Source organism: Thunnus albacares, chromosome 5 (genome assembly GCF_914725855.1).
Source record: "Thunnus albacares chromosome 5, fThuAlb1.1, whole genome shotgun sequence".
Taxonomy (NCBI): Eukaryota; Metazoa; Chordata; class Actinopteri; order Scombriformes; family Scombridae; genus Thunnus; species Thunnus albacares.
This window is the reverse complement of record NC_058110.1, coordinates 26,467,297-26,482,456: the sequence shown is the minus strand read 5'-3', so window position 1 is coordinate 26,482,456 and position 15,160 is coordinate 26,467,297. Positions and strand designations below refer to the sequence as shown.

General features: G+C 42.8%; 1 protein-coding gene across 1 annotated transcript in view; it reads left to right on the top strand.

The window, feature by feature from the left end:
• Nucleotides 1–14,226, top strand: part of LOC122982185 (membrane-associated guanylate kinase, WW and PDZ domain-containing protein 3) — a 42,350-nt gene extending 28,124 nt beyond the window's left edge. Inside the window, exons 9-17 of the mRNA XM_044351288.1 lie at nt 481–1,009; nt 1,728–2,283; nt 2,781–2,844; nt 2,927–3,340; nt 7,741–7,941; nt 8,024–8,100; nt 8,253–8,399; nt 9,924–10,062; nt 11,038–14,226. Coding sequence (XP_044207223.1) covers nt 481–1,009; nt 1,728–2,283; nt 2,781–2,844; nt 2,927–3,340; nt 7,741–7,941; nt 8,024–8,100; nt 8,253–8,399; nt 9,924–10,062; nt 11,038–12,164 — 3,254 coding nt within the window. The 3' untranslated portion in view covers nt 12,165–14,226. The remainder of the gene's footprint in view (nt 1–480; nt 1,010–1,727; nt 2,284–2,780; nt 2,845–2,926; nt 3,341–7,740; nt 7,942–8,023; nt 8,101–8,252; nt 8,400–9,923; nt 10,063–11,037) is intronic.
• Nucleotides 14,227–15,160: the final 934 nt, after the last annotated feature.

Here is a 15,160-nt window from a genome sequence, read left to right as displayed (position 1 = left end):
AGCAAGTGTATATCACAATCAGTCCTTAATCCCCAGGACCAGCGCACCATAATCTAGCTATCATACCACACGCATATGCAGCGCTACGCATCCAGTTCACAAACATATACACACTCGCACAGAAATGCCCGTACAGGCAGATATTACCACTCCAGGAAGCCAGAGCACAGGCTGTCTCTGCAGGGACTGATCTAGTTCATATCTGTTAATAGGCTGGTTTAGAGGGATTAGTTGCTTGGATTAGTCCACACCCACACAAAACAACAGACAGCGTTTCATTTGCAAACTACACTGATCTGCACACTCAAGCATATGAAAATGGTCAAAAAAGTTAAAACGATAATGCATAAAAAGAGCTTTTCAGAGTAACCTACACCACCCAAAGGCACATGCGTTTTGACTGCAGATTATTAAAAATGCAAAGTATTAAATTAAATGTATTGTTTCTATACACACCTGTGTCTCTTTCTGCTTTGCCAGCGGACATCCTGGTGTACATCAATGACGCCTGTGTGTTGGGAGTGTCTCACAAAGAGGTGGTCGAGATGCTCAAGTCAGTGCCTGTGGGCCACAGTGTGGACGTAGAGGTCAGAAGAGGGTATCCCATGCTCTACAACCCGGACGGTTGTCCCAAGCAGCCCCCGCCAAGGCTACTAGACAGCGGGGAACCCATCCTACCACCCACCACCTCCCAGCCTCAGCCTCTTCACCAGCTACCTCGCCTCCCGACACCGACTCCCCAGACCCAACACTTTAACTTTAACGGGGTCTACAATGACGGGAGCTACATGGAGCCCGGGGTGACTTTAGATGCTAACGGAAATGCCACGTCTTTTGCTACCAGACAGCCATACTCATACAGGCGCTCCAGTATGAGCAACACTGCCTCCTCCTACTCCCCTGCACGCCCGCCTCGTTCCGTGAGAAGTTTAGCCAGACTGCAGTCGCTTGACCCGACGCTGGCCAGCCAGAGTGACAGTGAAGTTGTTTCTGCCATCGGTTCACACAGGTAACACCTGCACATATGACACAAAGGAGATTCTAGGGAGATGAGTGCCTGCAGAGATTGAATTTAAGTGCATTAATATGAAGCAGCTGATTGCAAGTGATGATTACAATTTAAATTAATTTTTCCTAATTGAGACTGATCTCTCTGAGGTCCAGAACTGTGGGAAAGTTAAGATTTTTAAGATTAACTTTATTATTATACAAGAGGAAAATTGGTTTGCAGTGTGTGCACAAAATGTAACATACACAACAAAAATGGCATATGTCCAAAAGTACACTGAGATTAACATGAGACTCAGTGAGAAATGAGATTTAACCCAATAATGAAAGGGGAATTTTAGTGAGGTAGCACATTTTCATCAGCTATTTGTAGATTTAGTAGATTTGATTTATTGATTAGGACAGTGTGAAGTTTTAAACATTAAAGATGCACTGCACCGGAGTTAGCTCGAAGCTAATTTGCATCCGTAGTCCAGCACAACAACAAACAGGACAAAGCAAAAAAAAAAAAACACACAGATCACACCATACAAAATACAAAATACAAAGCCACACACTACAGCACATCACATGAACCCACAATGTGAGAAAGCACATTTTGTATATATGTGCAACAGGCACCTGGTCCATCCATTTATTTAACATTTTAATATGAAAACATGTGTCAAAGCAAAGATGTATTTACCATTGATTTCAACTCCCTTCTTCTATCTCATCAGGGCTTCAATGATCCGTAATCACAACAACAACTCCCTCTCAACACCTCCTCATCCGTTACGTTATGGAACGTCCAAGTCATCTGAGAGCGACTTGTCCACCTGCACCCTGTCGGGGTCCCGGCTGCCCCTTCCTCAGTCCCCACGGAGGCCCTCGTCCTCCCCCGTCGGCCCCCGGAGCGCTCACTCCCGTCTCTTCAGACCGCAGACATCCCACCTCAGACCTCCTCCGACACCTGACAGCCCCCACCACCGTGGCTTCAACGGTTTCCATGGCAACACCAGCCCCACTGCCAGCCCTAGCAGTGTGTCCTCCCCTGGGGCGATGAGTGTGGGCAGTGGAGCTGGCGGTTTCAGCGGCGGGGAGCTGGTGCCAGTGGCCTTGTCTCAGTGTGAAGGAGACAGAGGTCTCGGCTTCAGCGTGACAGCCGGCGGTCCGGGAGGCAGCATGACAATAGTTAAAAGAGTCTGGGACAGGAAGCAGTGCAACTCCCTACAGCCAGGGGATGCTATTGTCAAAATAAACGGAGCTGATGTCCAGAGTCTCAGTTTTGCACAGGTAATGAAGGACCAAACAAGAGGGAAGGAAGGAAGAGGAAGCAATGCAAACCAAACAAAATTTATAGTTAATGAGTTAAAACAGCAGTTTCCAACTTTATTTGTTTGTGAGAACTTGATACAAACCCTTTGTCCCAGAGTTTTAAGCAATTAGATCAAAGAATGATTTTTCCTTCTCAGACTGATGCATTTGAATTATTTTTAGGGGCCTGAAGAGCTAAAACTATAGCCTTCGTTATTCTACAAAGAAGGAAACATTTGTGAAAAGTCTGAAAAATAAACATTATTGTGTATAAAAAGAATTTAGTTTTTCTTATGTCCTACAGAAATCATCTTGTGACACTTTCTTTGTGTTTAATTGGTTGTGCGTTCCCACTGGGACCAGCATCGTCTCCCAAGCCTTAAGTTAGCTCAAGAGATGAGCATCTGATTTTGAAAATGTGTGAAATTTAATCTAATTATCTCACATTTCGCTGCGACATACTTATGTGTTCACAGGTACAAACTGTTCTCCAGGAGCACACCAAACAGGGAGAAGTCATCTTGTTGGTTTACAGGGGAGGTAAATGTTTCACATTTGTTGTAGATTTTTATGAATTGCCAACCAAATTTATTCACTATTATTCTCTCTCCTTAATTATCAGGCATCTATCATTCAACCGTCTCCCCCGGCTCTATTCGGAGACTCCCCCCTCCTCTACTTCGCCCTCCTCCTCCACCTGTTGGCTCAGACAACTCCTCTATCCTCCCAGAGGCACTACCTGTGCCCCGTACTTCGATCAGCACCCCTCCCTCCCCGCTTCCCACACGTTCCTCGCTGATCCAGAGCACCAGTTTCTTGGAGTCGATTCCAGTGACCCTGACCATGGAGCCCAAAGACTGGATCAACACGGGCCTGGAGGACGAGGCGGCTGGTGTCGCAGAGCCTGATTCAGGTCTGGAAAGGCAGGGTGTTGAACGAAATCAGCCGCTCCGAGGGTTTGAAGTGGAGCTGAGGAGAAAGCCAGGAGAGGGCTTTGGGTTTGTCATTGCCTCTCAGGATGTGGAGAATGGCAAAGGTGAGAGCCAGCTACCTAGAGACAAATCATTTTGTGTTTCAAGTTAAATGCTTTGAATATATCAGATATTTTGATCATCCTTAGATGTCAGTAGACCTCAGCAGTGTATGTCAGAATTGGATGGGCAATACACAGCATTAGTTTTTAGTTTTCTGGCCCAGTAGAACCATTTGGTTATCTGCCCGGGGAAACAGGTTTTATTTGGATGCCCTTGTGAACAGAAGCACCATTAGGTAATTACAGATTAAAAAGTAGTCACCATGGCCACATGCCACCGGATGAGTCATGACACATCATGAACCCTTTTCTTGTAAAATGTTTTTTTTCCCTGGTTGATTTTATTTGCATTGTTGCAAGAAATCAGTTTTGGCATCCACTGTTGTCAGTGACCAGTTTATTATGAACTGCACTTAAGCTGGCAAAATATAATTACTCAAGTGTATACTTTCTGTCCATATTCATTTAAAACTAAATGCAAATGCATTTCTCACATAACCATGAGTGATGTTTGGTTGACGTTTTGATGGCCTAAACAAAATCTTTTTGAAAAATCTAACAAAACCAACTAGACACAGTTGTGTGTCATCCTAGGTCTCACCATCTCATCCCCCTTTATGATATTTAACACCGTGTTGGAAGCCATCAGGATAACTGAAAACAAATAAAAAATGCATGCAGGTACACTCACAGCTCACCTATTAATATGGCACTTCTCATCTCTGTATGACCTTCCCCAGTTTTTATAGGATCTTGCAAAGCCACGTTTTACCTTACACAATCACACGCTCACACACATTTGTGCCTTAGTTTCTGTGCCCGTATTACCATATATTTTGTTCCATGTGGTTGTGTTTGAAGAATAGGGTGATAGTCACTGAGGTCAATATTCAGAATCTCATGCGTGACGCCCGATGGTCTGGCTTATTAAGAGGTTTACAGGTTATAGACGGGTTTTATATGTGCTTGTGCTCTTTTTAATTCAATTTGTCCCCTGCAGAATGACCTTTTGTTGAAATTATCGCATAACTGAGGTCTTAGTCTGTCTTTCTCTATCTGCTTTGACTTGACAGGAGGCTTGTTTATGTTCTGTCTGGGAAGGGAACACATCCTGCCTTTATTAGCTTTTAGTGAAGGGCTTATGAATAGCAGGTTATCCGCAGCATCCCCATGATGTATTACCCCCTCTCCCCTTCCCATGTCTTGTACTGGCTGCCCTCTGTTCCAGTTTGATGCAGTTCAATTTGCTTTATGGCCTGAGCGAGCACACATTTATGTTTTCATGGTGAGATTAAGGTTGTAGGTGCACCTGTCTCTGCAGCACCTCCCCAAACCTCCCGTCCCCACCGTGTCGTCGTTCTCCCCTTCATTTCACTCCTGTCACGTCACAGAAAGAGGTCCCCTCTGTCTCTCCATATCTCCTTATTTCCTCTATCATTTCCCCCTTCCATCTCTCCCTCTCATCAGTCTTTCTCTCCACCGCTCTTCTCTCACAAGCTCCCACCCACTCTCATCCCCCCTCTCTCTCCCTCTCTCTCTCACACACATACACACCCCTTTACTCTGCAGTAAAAGCGTCCAGTCTGGTTTTTCAAAAGATTAAAACTCTCCCTCTCTCTCCCTATCTCAACCTCCCTCCCTCCGCATCTCACCTACCTCCCGCTCTCTCCATCGCTCTCTGAATGCTTAAGAGAAATGCTACGCTGAACGTTTCCCTCGCAGAGGAGCAACAGAGGGGAAAATCCACAGAGGGACAGCGAACCTGTGTTTTAGCTTCCTGTTGACCGTCACATGTGATTCTCAACACCTCCAAGCTGCCTGACACGGGATTTAGGATTTTATTTTATTTTTTATGCTTTTCTGCGCATGCTAATCAAAGAGCCATGCTGGAAAGACTACAGTCTGCTTTGAAAACTGTGAAGGAGTCTAAACGTAATTATTCGCTCCACTTCTCATTTCTTGTTTACCAAAAAGAAAAATGGGGAGGGATTGGTGCAGTGTTTACCGTTAAGGTTTTTTGCACGAGCTAGAGGTTTTGAATTCTGTGTTGCACTCTGAAGTTTGCTCAGGCGGATGTTTTGACTGTGCTAGTGTGAAAGTTAGATCCGAAGGCTCACATGTTCTACATTGTAGGTAGTTGATCAAACTGATGCTGAGATAGATATGTTGTATGGTTATTTTTACAGTTTTACCAGCTGATGAAGCAGAATTTACAATGTTTTTAACCCAGTTGGGCTTAAAGCAGCACATGACATGATGTGTTAATGGTGTGTGTATTATAGCCATTAGTGAGCCACACAGGCAGCTAAATGAATGGATTTAACTGATGATATTAGCAGTGCTCTGCAGTGAGTCCAGCATGAACTAACCTTCACACACACTATGAAGGATCCTGCTCAAAATCAACAGTGATCTCTGCCGTCTCTGTCATGTAGTAGGCATCTGCAGGCTGCTGCGGGAAGGTGCATCTGAGCTGCAGAGGGGGATTTTTACAATGGTGGGGAGGGGGTCTGCTACCACTCCTGAGTAGTGATCAGTGCAGCACGTCAGAGGCTGGCTGGCTGGCTGGCTGCTGGGCATACCGCAGTGGGATTATTCTGGACAGGAGAACACAGAAAGCCAGAGGAAAAGACACTACGATACAAAGCAGTCCATTTGGATGCATCTGTGTGTAGTTTAAGTGTGTTGTCTGTTTGTGTATGTGTGGATGAGTACATCTGTTTCAATCCCTCTGCGTGTGAGTCACTGTGTGTGTGTGTGTGTGTTATTTTGCACATGAGTACAATAACACTGTGTGCGTGTGAGCATGGGTGTTGCATGTGTATTCATGTGTTTTGGCGACTGTTGACGTTTGGCTGATGTATTATGCATGATAAGAAGACTATTTGCAAAGCTGCCTTGGCTTTGATTTGACCTGATTGCCGTTTCTGCCTGGGTCACCCAGATTAGGCCCAGATTGGAGATGTGTCTCTGGGCTCTAAATTATAGGCTGCAGCTTTTAACTGGATCATCATTCCAATGTGAGTGACATACACTTCATCTCATATGGCATATTCCTAGCCCGCCAATTCCAATATTAATCTGTTAGCAAGCATTTCATGGCACCCTATAAAACGATTTTGTCATGCTATTTTTATCCCGAGAGGATGTAGACGGAAGAGAGGGTTACAGTATGTACTTCGGCTGAAAGAGAGTCTCAAAATGTTTATGCTGCCTGATGGGTTACATAAGGACACTGCCAAGACTCTAGAGGGGCCAGCTGTCACCAAAACACAGCATACTCTCAAAGAGGGGTCAGCGAGAGAGTAATAGGGAGTTTACTAAAATACAGAAAGAGGAACAGAAGATAGAATTAGACTGTCCAAGCTAAAAAACAGTAAGAAGCTTTTTAGTTGGCACAGGAGATTAATAGAAGCAAATTTATTTTCACGTGGCTCAATATTTTTCTCATCAACCTTAGACACTGACCAGAGTTAAGCCTTATTGTGAGCAATCTTTCCATAGAAAAGATAAGACAAATTGAGTTCATGAAGCCAATTGTCCCTCCTCACACTGTGGTTTGTATCTTCTTTTCAGTTCAAAAGTCAAATGAATCCACCAAACAGACGAGACAAGCACACACTTGCAGATTATTTTTGACATTAGCTACACAGTCCCGTGGATAATAGCTCAGTAGGAGTGACATGTGGTGTGTTTTGGGGTGTCAGCGGTGCAGAAGCTTGGGAAAGATGGACAGCTTTTTCCCACACAGAGGAGAAAAATATTTTGTGGTGCCAGCATGTATTACAGTGTCTGTTTATGTGGGTTCTTTTTGTATGCCAGCGGCTTACTAATGCAGACAATTTGGGGATCCTAGAAGAATCACTGACGCTGTATAAACTGAACTGTAGATATCTAAAGTCTGCCGTTATGTGCAGTTTGACAGATTGGGGGTGTAAAAATATTGCTGGAAAGCTTGTGCTCCGTGACAGTTTGTTCTTGAGGATAAGACAAATTATTGAACAGCAAAGAGCAGTTCCTGATGTGTCAGCGGATGGAGGGATAGCTTGATAGATGGGAAGATGAAGTAGAGGAGAGTGTTTCAAGGAGACACTGGGGGAGGTGTAAAGAAAGGCTTCTGTAGGAAGTAAAAACAAAAAACGATCCGTAGCTTAATTACAGCTTGTTTTAGGAATTCTGGCACAAACCCTGGTGAAATAAATCTTCCTGCTTTTAGATTTATCTACATTTGACTCCACATATTACTCAGTGCCTTCAGTTAAAAGGAAAGCTCGGGGGGCTGAATAGAGTTTTTGTGTTCCAACTGCAACTTTAGTCCAATATGACACACTCAACAAGAAACTCAAGCAACAAGTCAGTTAAAGTAGATGTAACTGTTGGATGTCTTTTTGTTTTCTCTTCAGCTGCTTCTCTTCTCCCTCACCGATTTGTGACGGTCCGGCGAGGCAGTCCAGCAGCCAAGAGTGGTCAGATCCGCCCTGGAGATCGATTAGAGGCAGTAGAAGGACGCTCAGTGGTGACTCTGCCTCATCGGGAGCTTGCTCAGATCCTCCGCCGAGCGGGAAATACTTTACGCCTCACCATTATCCCCCGTCCTAGCACCTGTAAGCTCAAGCAACCAGTAAACACACACATAGATGCTCTTAATTCTTCTTCTTAAATAACTTTTACCTTTGTCTCTTGCAGACTCTTCAAGCCTTTCAGAAACCACTGAGTATGACCCCGGTCACAGAAGCAGAAAGGGTCAGAGGTCACGTCCAAAGGTGAGGGCAGCACCGTAACTTAGCATAGCATCCTCTATGTTCCTTTAAACATGATTCTACTTTAGCTCATCCTATCCAATTCCAATGTATGATATTTCCTGCAGTGATGATTTGGCATCCTCCCTGTCACTCTCTTTGTCCTCGTCTTCCAGCGTGACTCCAGGTATTACAGTGTAGACCTGGATCGTGGCCCCTCAGGCTTCGGTTTTAGCCTCCGAGGGGGCAGTGAGTACAACATGGGCCTCTATGTCCTGGCACTGATGGAGGGAGGGCCTGCCTCACGGAGCCAAAGAATGCAGGTGCGTCAGATTGCTGTCTGTATTTTACAATATGTACAGTCTCCAAATATGTACAATGGAACAACCCGAGGAGGTTAAACAACCCTTTTTACTCTAAAATATTTGTACTTATTTCTCTCTTTTCTGTATTTGATTGTATCATTTTCTAAGTCTCTATTGTTATTATTTATATAAGTGTTGCTACTGTATGATAGCATGTGCAGTTGTGCATTGCTTAAACCTTTCACAGCACTACTTCCAACACACATTTGTAATCAGTGTCGATCAATAACAAAGTGCTTGTATTAACGTACCAACATGTCCCGTATTCTGTTCAGTCACCTTAAAAATGTGTTGGAAAATATGCAGATGAGCTTTACTTTTGCTAAACCTCTCAGAGTCAAAGCATGAAAATTAAAGCCCCTGAAAACCTGGTTTCAAATCTTACATTTGTCTCAATAACATTAAATATTCATGACTAAATGAGCAACAATTTTAGTGTTACAAGTGTTGAAAATAAACATCCTTAGGTATTATTTATTGTAAGTTTAACACTCAAAAACTCTACATATCTGCTTCCGCAGAACTGTGTGGGCAGCCTGGCAACATAAGCATCACATTTTGATTCATATATCGCTAAATTCTGATTGGTGCACAGAAGTATGTGACATCACGCTTCAAACCACCAAACACCCACAAACCAGTGAGATGAGCACAGACAAAAACACAAATACAGAAATCTCTCTTGTAATATAAAATAATTTGTTTTCAGGGACTTTGAGAAGCTGCTTAAACTGCAGCAGGTGTTCTAAATGTGAATAATGTGACACAGTGACACACAAAATTAAATAACTTGAGCTTGACTGAGATTAATTAGATGCTTAAAAAAAAGAATGTCCAGATGCGATTCAAAATAAAGATATTTTTTTCACTCCTTGCCACAGTTGCATATGGAAAAACTATTATGATAAATAAAAGATGCAAAATAAGCGAGCAGGCAGGTGCAAGCTGTGCAAAGTCTAAAGACTGTATGCTTTCCAGTCAGCCACACCACTAGGCTGCAGCACTTGTCCTTTAAAGGAGAATCAGCATTAATAAACACACACTGCACACACAATACAAAATGGCCAGTGTATAAAATTAAAGAATATAAATGAATACAAACTAAGGATTTGGCTCCTACAAAAGCTATTTAAAAAAGAGACTTATTGTATTCTTATTTAGTAATAAGAATACAACATTCTTATACATTCTGACATGTCATAGTAAGAAAACAAAGGCATAAATAGTGAAATTAATGATGGTTGAATTCCCATTTTGCTGCTTCATTTTAATGGTACTGGTATTGTGCCTGCTGGCTCACTGTCACACAAGAACAGAGACATCATTGATGTTATTAGTAACACCTTTCCTTTAGTGACAAGTCAAAATGTCTGCTGTAAAAAGGGCCTATCCTAGCTACTTTTACAACATTATATTACTGAATATTGAGCTGAATATTTTGATGAGATAACCAATCAAAAGTGTAATGAAATGTGGCTGCAGGTGAGCGATCAGCTTGTGGAGATCAATGGGGACAGCACAGCAGGGATGACCCACAGCCAGGCGGTCGAGCAGATCCGCAGAGGAGGCCACCGAATCCACCTGGTGCTCAAGAGAGGAAACGGCTACGTGCCTGACTATGGTAAGACAGAGTAGGAAGGTTTAGGAAAAATTCTGGATTTTAACACCATTTGTTACAAGGAAAATTGTTAACATATAAATATATAAGATTCAAGACAGGGAAACTCTTTGGCATGTGACGCATTTGTCTTGGGTGTGTAATCTCCTTTCTTCTGCTCTTTCTGCGGGACTGATTCTAACTTAAATACCTTTTCACTCTTTATTCACTTTCCCTCTTTTAACCCATCTGTACCACTTTTACTTAATTTTTTTTTACTTTCACTGTACCCACCCAACATTTTCCCCCCTGCATTTTGGTCTGTCTTGCTTTTCCTCGTTTCATCTTCCAAACATTTCTCTCCTTTCTGCTCCGCTCCTTCCTTTCTTTTCTTTTCCCTTTTCCCTTTTCTCTCCCTCTCTCTCTCTCAGTGGAGCTCTCCAGTTTGTCTCTATGTATGACCAACTCCAAGCTAGGCGAGCCTTGCTTCTATGTCATTGGACGGACAGAGAATACGCGGTTGGTAATGGTTCCTGTTAGTTCTCCCATTTTCTGTCTCTCTACATTCCTCTCCTCAGTCACCACTGCTGTCTCTGCATGTAGTGGAGGATACCTTAAAGCCTGTGTGCTGGACTCCCTCATTATAGAATCATCTTGATTATCAACTGAAGTAATAGCATGGAAATGTACTTTTTAATTTTGTAAGCACACAGTGTTATTTACAAAAAATATACTGTATACTGAGTATACTGATAATTTCTACTGGAGGGTTATTTGAAGGTTGCACTAAAATAGAAAAGCAAATGTTGTTACACAAGCTGACCCAATGCACTTCAACAAAACAAACAAACAAAAAGATACTTTCTGGATTTCAGAGCTCTTTAATAACAGATTACATAATGCTATTTGCCAGAGATTTTGCTCTTCCTCCCTTTTACCTGAATATTCAGTCTGTTTTGTCCTCTCTCCATCCCCCTCCCATTCAATGTGTATCTCCAGGCCGTGAGCACAGAATCACCTCCCCCTCCCTCCTGCATCACCCCAAGGAGCAGGGTTTGGCTGCAGTAGAGTCCGCTGGGCGGAGGGGGCGCAGCTCCAAGCAGAAGAAGAGAAGCAGGTCTTCAGATGGACGAGAGAAAAGGAAAGGAACAGAAAGGAGAAGGAGACGACGGGGCTCATGGGGAGGAGAACGCTCGGGTATACGAAGCCCCATCTCTGAGCCTGTGGAAGAGGAGGGAAGGCGGGGAGAGAGGTCTCGGGAGGCCAGGGAAAAGAGGAGGAGGAGAAAAAGAGAAACTCAGAGTTTACCCAGAGATGCCCTCAGGAGTTATGATGATAGCGACGCAGAACGAGAGAAGGTGAGGGGAAGGAAGAAGGAAAGGGAGAGGGGGAGAAGCAGAAGCAGAAGCAGAGGGAGGAAAAGCAGGAGCGAGGAGAGGGTGAGGAGGGCAGAGGATGAGCAACCTGAGCAAGAGGAAGAGCAGGAGGTACCTGCTGTTGAGGAAAGAGTGGAAGAAAAAGTGGAGGAGGTGGAGGAGGAAGTTGATGTAGAGAGAGAGGAAAGTGAAGAGGATGTTTTCCTACCCATTCCGAATCCTAATCAAAAGCTTCCCAGACCCAAACAAAACTGGGAGGTGAAGTATGAAGAAAACTGGGACATGGCAGCAGAGTACAGGGAACTGAGGAAAGTGAAGGAGCTGGAAGGTGAAAGTGTGAGGGAGCAGGAGAGGTCATGGGATGGGAATAGAGAGACAGAGCTGAGCGAGGATCAGAGAGATGATCACACACAGAGTAGCGGGCACGTCGAGGGGCCTTTACCGAGTGTTGCTGCGATAGATGTGGTGTCACAGAGAAAGCCCTTCTCCTTCCTCACCTCAACACTGTCCATAGAGCAGCTCGGGGATGATGAGTCAGAGTCTGGAGGCAGCCAATCTGATGGCAGCGTGTCTGCTGCCAGTATCTCAGGCCTTTCTCTGGCCGCCACAAAAACAAACGGGCGCAGGGCCGTGATGCTGCCAGGCCCATGGCTCACACCCAGCCAGCAGAGGGTGGCTCAGGTCTTAGATGAGAACAGGAGCCCCGGGAGCCGGACAGGGCAGGGAAGAGGAAGAAGCGCTGTCTCTTGACTTCAACAGGGAATTAGAGCGTGCAGCAGCTGAATGATACCGTATCAGATTCTGTCAGTTTCACACTGTTAGAGCTCGACTTGTTTTTCTGCAGCTACCCACACTAACAACACTCACGTTTCTTCTCTCAGTCACTTTGATATCTACAGTAGTATGAAGTCATATTCTTTGTGCCTTTTTACAGCTGACCTCTGGCTGATGTTAAATGTCGATATTACAACTTGTAAATGGAAACGCCAACATTTTATGTCTATTTTGCTGGTGAAACAACAGTGACATTGTCTTTTTTTTTTAATGTTGCACATGTCTTTACGTTTGCAGCGTCTGTGATAGATGTTTCCAGGACAACAAGGTATTTCAGACATCTTGGTTTAAACTACTTCCTATCTCTCTCTCACCTCTCTGCTTCTCTCTGGCTACTTTAGCAGAGTGTCGTCTTTTAAGTACCCCCGTACGAAGGTACTGTACAAAGACTGCATAGACATTCACTTATACCTCATGAAGAAACTGAGCAATAATAATGCAACTGTCCAAGACTATCAGTCATCCACATCCACTGCGCCATGTCGATCTGGCCTGAGGGGAAACAGTCTAACATGTTTGTACATGATCCTCTTTTGTGTTATCACTACATGTGCACACTTGCCACGACTTGTAATGTTGTTCCATATAAATGAATATTTGATTGTGATAATGCAAATCCCTTTTTTGACAGCAGGTGTGAAATATATATTCTGTAAATATTTGTAGAGAAATAAATAAGAGGACCTATTGTAAATACTACAATAACTGGAGCCAAGCCCTGATTTGTATTACTCTATTGTAATACATCATGATATATATCTATATATATACATATATATATATATATGCAGTATATCTATATATTACATACAACAACTACCCATTCATATTATTTATTATTGTGTGATGAGAAATAGTGTGGAAATTGGTATATAGCTTTCGTGAAGGCTCAAACTAAGAACTATATTGTACCTGCCCTATTCATAAATGAATGTTTTTGTAATATGCTGCTTGAGTGTGAATTAGGATGCTCTACTTTGTACCCTACTTCAGAAGTCAGCAAAAGATGCCAAAAGTATGCATCCGGTGTGCATATTTCAAGTACTGTTAATATTGTGTATCTGGTGTCAGAACAAAACCACTATCTATATTCTAGAGAGTGCCGTGCCCATTGTGCCACGTACAGTTGCCTTGGTAACATAAACCACCTTATCCTAACCACTTATTTTTCTTACTGTGAAACCCTTGCTCTGAGGTCTCAAATAAGAGAGGTGGGCGAGCCATTTAGTAATTTCACTCATGCCAAAAATAAAAAAAAAAAGGCCCTTACTGTAAATCCATAGAAAAAATAATAATCATAAGCTTCTGCAGAATCTGAGCTCAGTGTTGTGTCTGAGATGTCATAATAGCACATTATTTTCTTTTGTTCCCTTTTTTTAAAATTCTGTTAAGGGAAAAAAAAACAAAAAACAGGAGTCAAGGTGAATGGATACTGTGAGATGTTATTTTTCTATGAAATTATCTTTTTTGAAATACTCAGGTTTTCAGATACTTTGCTCTAGAAAAGCCATCAGGAGGTAAAGCTACAGAAAAGGACTTCACATAATTTTCATAACACAGACCGGATTCATATTATTTAAACGTTGAGGCAATTGTATGTTCCTTACGGCAGCATTAGGAGACGCAGACTGTTATTTATTACCAGCCCGTAATTCTCTAAAGGTTGATGCTCTAAGTGAAGTCATTCCTTCATTTGTTCCCATCATGAACAAATCACACAAGTGAGACGAGTTGCTTGGTGTGCCCTGCCCCGTTTGTTTGCATTGCTGTGCCGCACAGACTGGAAGCACAGTGACCAAACCTTAAAATCCCCCCCAACCAATGACCATACAGTGTAGCTCGATAGCCTATATGTAAGACTTATTTTATAACGTTTGCTAATGTTCTTTTTTTAGACTTTCATTTCCCAAGGGAGATTATATGGCTGAACTGTAAACACATTCTAATAAAACTGCAAATAAACTGCTGAACCAATTTCCTCAGTGGTCATGGATGTCTTTCTTTTATTGCTTTTTTGAACACCAGAAGAGTCATGGACAGCAGATGGCAGCAAAATTATAGGCAACAGTATATTTAGGAAACAAGATGAATGTGTGTGTGTGAGTCAGAGATGTGATATTTTTAAGGATCCCATAAGATATTCAGAAACAGTTAGATATGTGCCTGAGAATAAATCAGAAGAAATTAAAGACTGGAAAAAAAGCTGCCCTTGGTTACGAATGAATGAGATCCATCAAGGGGTAAAAACCGGATCATTTTCCACAGATCAATTATTTAACCTGCTTTTTGCGAGAGCAGGGATTTTACATTTTCCAAAGCAGGCACACAGTCTAATATTAGTTTCCTATAGCGTACAGCATCACCTGTGTGAGATATACACGCAGAAAGAGAAGACAGGGAATATATAGCGTCTCAGTTCAGATATGAGCACTTAAGTACTGCCACTAAAAATAACATCGCTCTGAGGCCTGTCTTTCTCTCATGTTGTCCTAAGCCGCATCCTTCTGTTCAAGTCAGCTCAGACCCAAAAGAAAAAAAAAAAAAAAAAAGAACAGCAAGGAAACCAAAGCTGCTCCCAGTATGACTGCAGGGTGACACTGACTTAAAGAAGTGGACTGAGGAGAGAAAGAAGGAAATGTTCGACAGAGGATGTGGCATTTGTCTCAGAGGCATTGCGGCACAGCACACTGTGTAGTGTTGTTTTCTACATGTGCACTCCGGATTCACAGGCGCTCAACAGGGTTCTCAAGTGTGTAAAGCTACAAGCAAAAAATAAGACTGTGGCTTCCGAAAAGGGAGGGAGGAAATTATAATATATATATATATATATATATATATATATATATATATATATATATATATATACCTCTGTTGAAAACTGCACATTATTTTTGTTACAGTCTACATTGGCT